The 12,920-nt window shown below is 44.0% G+C and overlaps 1 protein-coding gene across 1 annotated transcript in view; it reads right to left on the bottom strand.

The window, feature by feature from the left end:
• LOC106580022 (spermatid perinuclear RNA-binding protein) overlaps positions 1-12,920 on the bottom strand; it is a 38,077-nt gene that overhangs the window by 6,376 nt on the left and 18,781 nt on the right. Inside the window, exons 2-9 of the mRNA XM_014160572.2 lie at positions 11,890-12,045; positions 10,869-11,110; positions 10,358-10,523; positions 8,329-8,473; positions 3,108-3,202; positions 2,814-2,909; positions 576-687; positions 319-416 (exon numbers count right to left, since the gene is read on the bottom strand). Of these exons, the coding sequence (XP_014016047.2) occupies positions 319-416; positions 576-687; positions 2,814-2,909; positions 3,108-3,202; positions 8,329-8,473; positions 10,358-10,523; positions 10,869-11,110; positions 11,890-11,892 (957 nt within the window). The 5' untranslated portion in view covers positions 11,893-12,045. The remainder of the gene's footprint in view (positions 1-318; positions 417-575; positions 688-2,813; positions 2,910-3,107; positions 3,203-8,328; positions 8,474-10,357; positions 10,524-10,868; positions 11,111-11,889; positions 12,046-12,920) is intronic.

Raw genomic sequence — 12,920 nt, 5'->3', positions numbered from 1 at the left:
AGCCATGACATTTTCTGGAATTTTCAGCTGTTTAAAGGCACAGTCAACTTAGTGTATGTAAACTTCTCAGCCAATGGAATTGTGATACAGTGAATTCTAAGTCAAATAATCTGTCAAATAACAATTGTTGGAAAAATTACTTGCGTCATGCACAAAGTAGATGTCCTAACCGACTTGCCAAAACTATAGTTTGTTAAAAAATAAATTTGTGGTGTGATTGAAAAACAAGTTTTAATGACTCCAACCTAAGTGTATGTAAACTTCCGACTTCAGCTGTATGTATTGTAGGTATGTCACTGATGTATTTAAGTGTCTCACCTGTGCATTGTGAGTGATAGCCTGAGCCTGTTGGTCTGTGATCACTGACAAGGTGTCTGTTGGCTCCTTCTCACAGGGGTCGTGAACTCCCGGCCCATCTGGAACAGCAGTAAAAATCCACATACATTGTATGGGCTTACTGGGCTAACTCAGCCCATCCACCCCCAGTGAATGGGCACAGTAAGTCCCATTGAGGTCAGCAGACCACTTTCCCAGGGGATACCTGGATATAAAACCTCATAGTCCCAGTGACTGACCTGGGAGGAGGATCCCTGAGGCGATGCACTCCATGACCCTGCGCAGGGCCTCTCCGGGCCCCAGAGGCCGGTTACAGGTGGCTATGGCCTTCTCACAGATCAGCTCTAGGGGCTGGGGGGAGAGAGTATTTAGTATTTTATTAGGATTCCCATTAGCTACTTCTAAAGCAGCAGCCACTCTTCCCGGGGCCCACACAAAACATTAAATAACATTAATAGTCAAGTAAATCAAAAAAGGACAGAACTACATACATTTACAATACAAATACACGCTTTCGTACATGTATGCCTTAGCATCCCATGCATTATGTACTCATTACAACTGCAATATTGCATTTTCCAATATATTATAACCCATTGCTCCCTTTTGTTCGACTCTACTGCTTAGACAATTGCTTTGTCTAAGCAGGTCCTGATATCCTAATCTCACAGCACCAGTTCTGTAAACACTAGGAGAGAATATCACAACATCACGAACAATCTGTAATTTTTCCGTTTGACGTCAATACTATGCATAATCATGTGAGTCACAGACACTAGTGAACGCAAGCGCAACACACAAAAGAGAAAATGCAATAATCACGAGGAGTTTCACCGAAGTCATTAAGTCTTACTCAGTTCCACCGTGAACAGAGCCACATATCACGCAGCAACCTTGAATTGTATGGAGTTGCACCAAAGTATCACTCCTGCTACGTTCCCCTCTAAGGCAAACGCAGCAACCATGAACAGAATAGCATCTCACGCACTCGGGTAAATTCTCGACGTGAATAAAGCTACCTTGAGGGACAACACCACACACAGAGGATATCTTAACTCAACATGTACAGCACCAAATATACAGTGCATTCCTAAAGTATTCAAACCCCTTGAATTTTTCCACATTTTGTTACGCAAGACTTTATTATAAAATGGATTAAATCGTTTTTTCCTCATCAATCTACACATACAATACCCCATAATGACAAAGCAAAAACAGTTTTTTAGAAAGCTTCGCAAATGTATTAAAAATAAAAAGCTGAAATATCACATACATAAGTTCAGACCTTTCACTCAGTACTTTGTTGAAGCACCTTTGGCAGGAATTACAGCCTAGCGTCAATGACGCTACAAGCTTGGCACACCTGCATTTGGGGAGTTACTCCCATTCTTCTCAAGCTCTGTCAGGTTGGATGGGGAGCGTCGCTGCAAATCTATTTTGAGGTTTCTCCAGAGATGTTCGATCGGGTTCAAGTCCGGGCTCTGGTTGGGTCACTCAAGGACATTCAGAGACTTGTCCCGAAGCCACTCCTGCGTGTCTTGGCTGTGTGCTTAGGGTCGCTGTCCTGTTGGAAGGCGAATCTTCGCCCCAGTCTGATGTTTTGAGCGCTCCGGAGCAGGTTTTCATCAAGGATCTCTCTGTACTTTACTCCATTCATCTTTCCTTTGATCCGGACTTGTCTCCCAGTCCCTGCCGCTGAAAAACATCTCCACAGCATGAAGCTGCCACCATGCTTCACCGTAGGGATGGTGTCTGATTTCCTCCAGATGTGACGGTTGGCATTCAGTCCAAAGGGTTCAATCTTGGTTTCATCAGAATCTTGTTTCTCTTGGCTTGAGAGTCCTTTAGGTGTCTTTTGGCAAACTCCAAGCAGGCCGCCATGTTCTTGGTCACCTCCCTGACCAAGGCCCATCTCCCCCAATTGCTCAGTTTGGCCGGGCAGACAGTTCTAGGAAGAGTCTTGGTGGTTCCAAACTTCTTCCATTTAAGAATAATGGAGGCCACTGTGTTTTTGGGGACCTTCAATGCGGCAGACATTTTTTGGTACCCTTTCCGAGATCTGTGCCTCTCCACAATCCTGCCTTGGAGCCCTACGGGAAATTCCTTCGACCTCGTGGCTTGGTTTTTACTCTGACATGCACTGTCAACATATAGACAGGTGTGTGCCTTTCCAAATCATGTCCAATCAATTGAATTTATCACAGGTGGACTCAAATCAAGTTGTTGAAACATCTCAAGGATGATCAATGGAAACAGGATGCACCTGAGCTCAATTTCGAGTCTCATAGCAAATGGTCTGAATAAGGTATGTTTTTTATTTTTAATAAAAGAAATATCTAAAATGTTTTTATTAAATCGATTTTAGAATAAGGCTGTAACATAACAAAATGTGGAAAAAGGGAAGGGGTCTGAATACTTTCCGAATGCACTGTACATGATGTGCATACACCTCTTCCTCCTCTCCCTGGACCACTTACCCATCCTTTGAGAGGCTCCCACACAGTTAGTCTGTTGCACATGTCTCTGAAAATACGCATGACGATGACACACGACTTCAGATCGGTCACTCTGGCCTACAATGTGAACAGACAATGTGAACAGACTCACAATAAGAGTCCAGTGATGATAAAAAACATGTAGAGTCCACCATCAGGATTGCTCAATTCTTCAGTCATACAAAGGATATTAAGCCATTTAATGTTCCCCAAATATCCCTCTAGGGAGCAAACAGTTCTGAATGAGGTATGTGAAAATCAGAACAGATGTCCCACCTGAAACCATTTGGTGTGTCTGAGCATTGCCAGGGCAGCCTGGCACCACCGCCTGTCCAGGACCTCATCAAGCCCCTCCACCTCCACACCTTCCTCTGGAAAGAGGGACAGGATGAGGACACAGATGGCATTGCCCAGGGGGCCTTCAGACAGACTGCAGCACAAACACAAACTGCATCTGAAATGGTACCCTATTCCCTATGCGGGTGGTGGTCAAAAGGAGTGCACTTTAGGGAATAGGGTGCCCATTTAGGACGTAACCATAGACACACATGCAAGTAGGGTGGCTGGATATAATTAGCTTCCTACTGGTCTGATCATTTTTTGTTTTTAAATGGGGAGAATGGAAGGGGATAATGTCTGGAGATTAGTTCTGTAACTACTGTCTTGAGGATCTCAAGGATGTTTAGAGAAGTAGTGGGAAAGCATTGGTATTGTGAAATTGAAAACATTTAATTGAGTCATAATTCAATTTGTTTGTCAGGCATCGTAGTAGGACGCCGTGCTGGTTTTTTCTGTCTTGCAGGTCAATCAGATGTTTATGGTTACTAAACCACACTGGCTTACTGTGGGATAAAACCTGCCCTGTCATGGCTGGAACTGAGCCATGGGAGAAAATAAAAAACAACAGTAGAACATCAACATCAGAGTGAGGATGCCACCATGGAAAGAAAGTGAAGGGTCAGTTTCTCAGGAGCAGCGAGCTACGAGGTGTTGGCTCTGGGATGAGAAAACAGACCACACTAAAGAACTCTGGGCTTAGTAAGAGAGAGATCCTCTTCATCCCCTCCAAATAAGTCATTTGGAAAATTGGCAATGGAACCAACATTCAATTACAACATCTACTGCATATAAGCTTACAGCTAGAACCACAACCAATTATGGCTATTTCAAAGTTACAAAAAGATAACCCCACTCCGCACAATCAAATTTGCAATGCCTTTTTTGGCATGAATTATATTGGCTAGTACCTCTTATTTTAGAATCGGTAATTGTATTATGTGATGAATAATTGACTCCAACAGTTGGGACAGGTTTTTCGCTCAAATATTTATATTACCATCGACTAACCAAATTGGATAGTCATATCCACTTATTTTTAGGTTTTAAAATGTTAATTCCTGGCTTGGTTTATTGAGCGAGTTTGGAAATAAAATAGATTTAATGATTTCTTCAATTGCAAAATCTTGGTCTTATAACATTATTAGCTTTTGAATTTAGTGGTCACACTGGCCATTTCAAATGTAAGGTTAGTAGCCATGTGCAGGAGCGTACTGTATTTACGGAGGGGTTTGTAAGAGCAGTCTATGTGTGGTTTTGCAGATCTTTGCCATAGAGACTGTTGTGAAAGCTGGACATTATGGAAGAGTTGGAACACAAACAGGGTGAGAAAATGATGCGAATGGGTCAACCCATGTCACACCTCGTAATGCTAGACTGTGGGCCTTCATGGTCTGCCCCAGGGGAGACCTGGGAAAAATAAAGTACAGTCATCTGCTAAGGATCTTGGCCCAGGGATTGCAAAGACTTAAATAGGACCATAAAGGCACAGAATATACACTACAGTGGCAAGAAATAGTATGTGAACCCTTTGGAATTACATGGATTTCTAAATTTGAGTTTGCTATTCACAAGAAGCATTGCCTGATGTGAACCATGCCTCGAACAAACGAGATCTCAGAAGACCTAAGATTAAGAATTGTTGCCTTGCATAAAGCTGGAAAGGGTTACAAAAGTATCTCTAAAAGTCAGTCCACGGTAAGACAAATTGTGTATAAATGGTGAAATTCCAGCACCGTTGCTACTCTCCCTTGGAGTGGCCGTCTTTCAAAGATGACTGCAAGAGCCCAGTGCAGAATGCTCAGTTAAGTTAAGAAGAATCCTAGAGTGTCAGCAAAAGACTTACAGAAATCTCTGGAAGATGCTAACATCTCTGTTGATGAGTCTACAATACGTAACACACTAAACAAGAATAGTGTTCATGGGAAGACACCATGGAAGAAGCCACTGCAGGTCTGAAGTTCGCAAAAGAGCACCTGGATATTCCACAACGCTGCTGGCAAAATAGTCTGTGGACAGATGAAACTAAAGTTGTGTTGTTTGGAAAGAACACACAACACTATGTGTGGAGAAAAAAAGGCACAGCACACCAACATCAAAACCTCATCCCAACTGTAAACTATGGTGGAGGGAGCAACATGGTTTGGGGCTGTTTTGCTGCCTAACGGCTCTGGACAGCTTGCTATCAGACGGAAAAATGAATTCCCAAGACATTTCACAGGAGAATGTAAGGCTGTCTGTCTGCGAATTGAAGCTCAACATTGAAAAATACACCTTCTGGAGTGGCCCAGTCAGTCCTGACCTCAACCTGATTGAGATGCTGTGGCATGACTTCAAGAGAGCGATTCACACCAGACATCCCAAGAATAATGTGGAACTGAAATAGTTTTGTAAAGAGGAATAGTCCAAAATTCCTCCTGATCGTTGTGCAGGTCTGATCCGCAACTACAGAACACATTTGGTTGAGGTTACTGCTGCCAAAGGAGGGTCAACCTGTTATTAAATCCAAGGGTTCACATACTTTTTCCAACCTGCAGTGAATGTTTACACAGTGTTCAATAAAGACATGAAAAACGATAATATTTGGTGTGTTATTAGTTTAAACAGACTGTCTTTTGTAATGACCAATTTATGCAGAAATCCAGGTAATTCTAAAGGGTTCACATACTTTTTCTACCCACTATATATCTCAGTCCCTCCAGGATTTCGCAGGGATTTTTTGTGATATTTACAGGTAAAAATGCACTGACAAGGGAAAACGTTTGATGGCATGTGGCTTGATTGAACCATATTATGCAGTGATTGGTTAAAATAGCGAGCCCTCTTTTTGTACTGCAGTGATGGGTCTCAGTTTCATGCGATAATATTGCAATTATTTGACTGTTTTATGCAGAAATAGTTCAGTGATTGGTCAAATTCTCAAGCCCTCGCATAAAAAAAAAAGAAAAACCAGGCGAATGGAGCCTCAAGAGCCCTTCCTACGCAGAATTGTCTCCCCAGTTTCCACCAGCTGCAGGTCATGACGAAGCCATCAATCATAAGGAACACATTCCAAAAAGACAACCACATTTAGAGCTCTCTGACGTCATCAGCTTAGACTTTGATTAGTGACCACAAAACTAAGAAAATGAATAACACATATTAATATCTTGGCAGCAGCTAATGGGAATCCATAATTTATACAAATACAACTGGCTTTACAACATGAAGTTATGGGATGTCATTCTGAGCAAATCAACAGTAAAGTTAGAGTCGTCGAATATCAACGGGCAAAGAAGTCTCCGACAAAATATCAAATATGTTGAATATCGGCAATATAGAAGGCAGTTGGATACCAGTTGCCTGTCTTCTGTCGGCTTTCAATTGGACATTGACCAGAATTTCATGGTGTACAGCAGGGCTATTCAATGTCGGCCCTGGCGAGCGAAAACATTTCTGGTTTTCATCCTCTCCTTCTACTAATTCAGACCTGGGACAGCTGGTGAGTGTAATTAACCTACGAAGTAGAAACAAAAAACAGAAGGGTTTCGGCCCTCTACGACCGGAATTGAACAGCCCTGGTGTAGAGTAACCCAGAGAAGATAAGTACAGAGTGAGGAAGAGGAGCGATGTCTAGGGCTAGGCAGAGAGTGGTTTTATAGGGGGAGCCCCTTGTACCCGGGCGTCCTGCACTGGGCCTCGTCGCTATGCTGGCTCCAGCCCGGCGCTCCCAGGTTTGATAATCCACAAACACTGGGCTGGGGTGCTGTGGTAAAATAAAGACATTTGCACACTATATAATACTCCCAAACATTCTATGGAGAGAACCGTTTCAGGGCGATGTGTCTTCCTCAGGGTTGAGGATGCTGTGGTAAGAAATAGAATCCTGATTCTATGGATAGAACAAACTTCAGCATCGTCAGTGTTCTACTCATGTTGTTCCCCAGAACTAGAGGTTGCTTGAGAGCTTGTGCTGAAGTGACATATTGTGTTGATTACACAATTAAAATGAAACTTCTTTGCTTGTGCTGTGTGGAATATTTAGAGGCTGAGGGCAAAATCTCTCTCCTAGCATTCATCTGCTCCAGTGTTTCAACGTTTAAAAAAAAAACTTTTTCCACAATTTCATGATATCAAATTGTTAGTTACAGTCTTGTCCCATCGCTGCAACTCCCCCATGGACTTGGGAGAGGCGAAGGCCGAGAGCAATGCATCTTCCGAAACCCGACCCTGCCAAGCCGCACTGCTTCTTGACACACTGCACGCTTATCCCCAAATGTGTCGGAGGAAACACCGCCTAGCTGGCGACCGCAGTCAGCTTGCAGGCGTCCGGCCCGCCACAAGGAGAGCACGATGGACAAGGAAATCCAGGCCGGCCAAACCCTCCCCTAACCCAGACGATGCTGGGCCAATTGTGCGGCGCCTCATAGGTTTCCCGGTCACGGCCGGGTCACTGCGATGCAGTGCCTTAGACCGCTGCGCCACTCGGAAAGCCCTAGTGTTTCACAACTAACACTCAATGCAACATTTATGCTGCGAGGACCTTTTGTACAGAACGCTGAAAATATTTTCTTTCAGGTCACCCCTAGTGGGGTTGACACACTACAATAGATTTTACATAATTGCTGCTCTTCCCATCCTTGAAATCATTTTATTTTCATTCCCTTTTTAAAAAAGCACAGCATAAGCACTCCTCTCAGTCTCCAGTGCTGCATTTTGCAGTTTCCCCACTAACTGGATGTTGGGCAAGGATAGGATAAGCACCCTGACTCTCTGTTAGACAAAAATAATGAGAGTACGCTGTACGGAGAAACCGGAGACAGACGGCTATTTTCACAACTGACCACCTCCGGTCAGCTTTCAACCCTCCTTTATCACCCTCGCTCCATTACCTCTTTTCTCCACACCCCATTCTTGTCATCTTTAACCTCTGCTTTGTCCATCCCTCATTCCCTCAACCTCTCCTAAATTGTCCTTCTTTTCTCAACCGTGCCTTGTTAATTTAAGGACCACAATGAAAATAACAGTTCAGGTTTTAAAAGTACATGTTGATAGATTTTAAAAGTTATATTGTCTCCAGCTGGAACAGCTTTATGTTTATTTTAATTATCAGATAAAATCATACATTCAGATAATACAATTTTAAAGAATCTCATTAGAGGACAGACAGAGGGGTAAATACCTTGGTCTTTGGCAGTGTGTTCATCTCTCATGGCCAGTGAGGACAGGGTGACCTTCAGGGAGAATTTGGGGTCGTTGATGTTGACCACCCAGATGGCGGACTCCGACACGCTCGACCGCACCTCGTACTTGTCCTCCGTCAGCGTCTGCAAGGGCAGCCAATGAGGTTTGAGGCAGCTGTGGCATGTACACAACATGTTCAACACATTCCCATTACACACTATTATATTATTACAATTTAAAATGATCAGAACATGTTTGAACTTCATAGGCATAAAAAAACTTCCAATTCCATTTTCAATACATTTTCAATACATAATTTTGTAGTGATTATGTTCACAAGGAGAAATATGTGTATTCTCTAGTCTAGTAGCTAGTTCCTTTGAAGACTGCATAATGTCACTCTCTCTCCATGTGTCAACCTCACTCCACTTCCTTTGCTGAAAAGCTGAGAGGTGAAAATGGAATCGTCCCTTGATGATAACCTGCACAGCAGACTGGATCGGTAATTAACTGGGTGATAAGGAGGGAGGGAGGAAGCACTGGGAGACCATGTACAGTAGTCACGTCTGCACTGCACTACAGAAAGCAGTGGTGGATGTAGTCACGTCCGCACTGCACTACAGAAAGCAGTGGTGGATGTAGTCACGTCCGCACTGCACTACAGAAAGCAGTGGTGGATGTAGTCACGTCCTCACTGCACTACAGAAAGCAGTGGTGGATGTAGTCACGTCCGCACTGCACTACAGAAAGCAGTGGTGGATGTAGTCACGTCCGCACTGCACTACAGAAAGCAGTGGTGGATGTAGTCACGTCCGCACTGCACTACAGAAAGCAGTGGTGGATGTAGTCACGTCCGCACTGCACTACAGAAAGCAGCGGTGGATGTAATCACGTCCGCACTGCACTACAGAAAGCAGTGGTGGATGTAATCACGTCCGCACTGCACTACAGAAAGCAGTGGTGGATGTAATCACGTCCGCACTGCACTACAGAAAGCAGTGGTGGATGTAATCACGTCCGCACTGCACTACAGAAAGCAGTGGTGGATGTAGTCACGTCTGCACTACACTACACAAAAGAGTGGTGGTATGCTCAGGTCTGCACTAGAAGTTTACACAGGAACAGGACTCCCACGGGATTCCGGCAGGAATGGGATTCAAGTTCTAGAGTGAAGTTCAGGACCGAATCAACAGTCCACAGGAACAGGCAGTACAGGAATAGTTCTAAACTGAGGTTTGGGGGAGGGGAGGGATAGAAATATGTAACGTGTGGAGCATTTCATAAAAATAAAAGGTATTTCATCCCCTCCCCCTTCGGTCGGCTCACACTAGCGCGCCTCGCTCCAGTTGTAGTCGATCCCTACTTTACCTCAGAAGCTGTGTGTGCACAGCGCAGGCAACTGTCTCGTGAGCATGGAGCAGCAGCCAAACGGAGCATTTGCTATTGGCTACGCATCAGTGGATACTCAGACTGGTCTCAGGGCAGGTCTGCCATGTTTTGACTAGCAGTGACTTTTTCTAGCAGGTTAGGAGAACTTACCCAGCATGTTAGGAGAATTAACGTGGCATTTCAGCATAATTAGGCTAAGGTTAGCTAAAATTGGCCCTCGACACACCTAGCTACAACCAGGCCTGCCCTAAGAACAGTCTCGGTTTCCACTAATACAATTCTGCATGCAGAGCGGGGGACAGACAGACAAGCAGCTAACGGGGGAAGTTATTTCTGCACCTAAAAATTAGCACAGGACAGGAGTGATTTTTATCGGGACAGGACAGGAGTGATTTTTATCGGGACAGGACAGTTCAGGGGTTATAGAAGAACTGTTGCGGAATCAGGACAGGACAGGATTTTTTTTTACTGGACAAGATGGGACAGGAATTCATTTTCTCTCCCGTGTCAACATCTAGTCTGCACTACGTTACAGAAAGGTGTGGAATTCAGAACTCAAGTTGAATAATGTGCCATCCCATTAATTTGAAAATGTTATGGTTAGTTTGCTCATGTAAAATGTTTGAGTAAAAACGGACCTGTAGTTGCAAGGGCAGGTTGGCACTAACAGTGTACAGAAGTAATTTGGTGGGTTTGTCTCTGCACATCAGGACCAGCTCCAAATCCATGTCTCCTTTAACCAGGAGGCCCTTAGCCACAAGACCCACCCGCATCACCCCACACAGGATCGACACACTCTGGGTCCTGGTGAAGACAGAGCAGTGCAGTAATCAGCCACATTACACTATAGTTTCTAAGGACGCCATTAAGAGAGGACTGAAGAGTTATAAACTAAAATGTTTTGTTTTCAGACACTTGTCATATGTCGAAGTTACATTTATGTAGTCTACACATAATCACCAAAACAGAGGAAGAAATAACTACATAAGTGCTTTGTTAAAACCTACTATGTAGAGCAATGGAATCAGGTGGATAGTGCTAGGCCAAAAACAAAAATGTGCACCCTTTTGGGTCCCCAGGACCAGGATTAAGAAACACGAAAATGTAAAAGTACCTCAAGCCTTTGTGAAATTGTAGAAGAGAACTCACTTTGTGCTGCCGTGGGTGCCTGTAGAGTCTCCAGCAGCCTTGATGTCGACGGTGGTGGTGGTGGTTGGGGCCTTGCTTAGGGAGGCATTGAGGTTGTCCATCCAGTCCGACACCTGTTTGAGGGCACATTCCACAGTGGACACCAGCTTCTGGACAGCCTCCAGCTCCTCTGGCAAAGGGTAGATGTCGGCATGCTTGGCCATGACGTGGCAGTCGTCGTTGGCGAACGATCGGATGGACCTCTGAGAGGAAGGAAAAACAAATAAAAAATGAGTCATTCAGAACATCTGATCATTTTATCAATATTCTAAAGACAAATGAGTTGGCCAGTTACAGTAAGGTGTTTTCTGGGTGCCAGACATGCCATCTTACGCCGCATATATTTGACAGTGACACCTCCTAGCAACCGGTGCTGCTGCAAATTTCCATTTGTCCTACTTACGAACCCAGTGTGTGCTTTCCTAGAAATCAGCTGTATCAGCGAATGTGTGCCGTTTTTGCAAGCCCAACTGTACACAGTACAGGGAGAGCACCATGTGGAGCTTTGAGCCCAAGCTCCTCTTTCCATCCCTCTCTTTCTCCATCTCTCCCCCGTCGCTCCATCCCTCTCTGTCTGCAGTGTGTAGGCATCACTCCTTACAGTGGGTTATTTATGAGAGGGTTGAATAATTCATAGGCTAGTGTGTGGAGACTGGGGAGGGGAGGCTCAAGTCCTCAGAGGTGGAGGTGGTGAGGTGGGTCATTAACCACGACCTAGCTCATCTCTTTCAGTACCACAAGAGAGCGGAGCATCAACAACACATACAGTACACATCTCCTATATTTCTCTTCCTCCTCTCAAACAAACTGTCGTTATTCAAGATGTGACATACAGACGCATAAAAACAGAGAGTCAGACCCGAACATACATTAGAGCCACAGAAACATAGCCTACTCAGACAGACATCCTCGCACTCAGCCAGGCAGACTCTCTCTCTCTCTCTCTCTCAGACTCTCTCTCTCTCACACACACACACCTCACCATCTCTAGAGGAGAGGCAAGGTCAACAGGAGTGTGACTGGGTTTGGTCTAAGTTCAGCCCAGGGTCTCCTAACTCCGCCTCCTCATGCAGTCACCTCTGACCCATCAGCTAGCCCTTGTGTCCCACGTGGCAGAGATACAGGTAAATCAGCACAGCTGTGGGAGGGAAAAAAGGAGATGGGATACAAATGATGAGCATTTAGCACACTGGTATATGCCATAACTACAAACAGCCAACATCAACCAAACAAGCAAATGTATGCTATCAATGGCAACCAAGTGTACAGTGCACTCGGCAAGTATTCAGACCCCTTGAATTTTTCAATTTTGTTACGTTACAAAAATTGTTTTTTCCCCCCCCCCATCAATCTACACACAATACCCCGTACTTACAAAGCAAAAACAGGTTTTTAGAAATCTCTGCAAATGTATTAAAAATAAAAAACTGATATTAAATTAAATGTTGAAAAAGGGAAGGGTTCTGGATAGTGAAAGATAGTGAGTTATTTCTTTGTTATTATGGGTAACAAAAATGTCATCATAGATATATTTGTCCTTGTCCTAACAACCAGAATACAAGCTATTCATCAGAGCATTCCTTGTTTAACATTTTCAATTTAGATCCGAGTGTCATTATCTCAACCTGAATGGAGAAGCTAGGTGATTTTATTAGGGATAATTAAAAGTAAGCCACACTGATTACTTTTTAAGCACTTCGAAAACCTCTGCACCAGCAGAAGGTTAGCACAGCATGAGACAAAGGGAAAGAGACACAGAGGCTGACACAACCCTCTTTTAAAAAAATTTAAGGTTATGTTCTGACTGAAGTTACGAGTGTAAAAACTCACATAGTAAATAGGCAGGCCGGCTGTTTTTACATCCATTGAGAATGACTATAGTTCCTCAGTGTAGCCTATTTGAAAAATCTTTCCAGCTCTCTCCCTTCCCATAACCACTCAGCTGAAAGGGGAAAGAATGTAATGCTCTGATCCGGTGGAAACATCATAAAAAGGCCTATCACTTGTGCAAGT

Source organism: Salmo salar, chromosome ssa20 (assembly GCF_905237065.1).
Source record: "Salmo salar chromosome ssa20, Ssal_v3.1, whole genome shotgun sequence".
NCBI lineage: Eukaryota > Metazoa > Chordata > Actinopteri > Salmoniformes > Salmonidae > Salmo > Salmo salar.
Note: the sequence above shows the minus strand (reverse complement) of the source record. Positions and strands in the feature narration are given on the sequence as shown.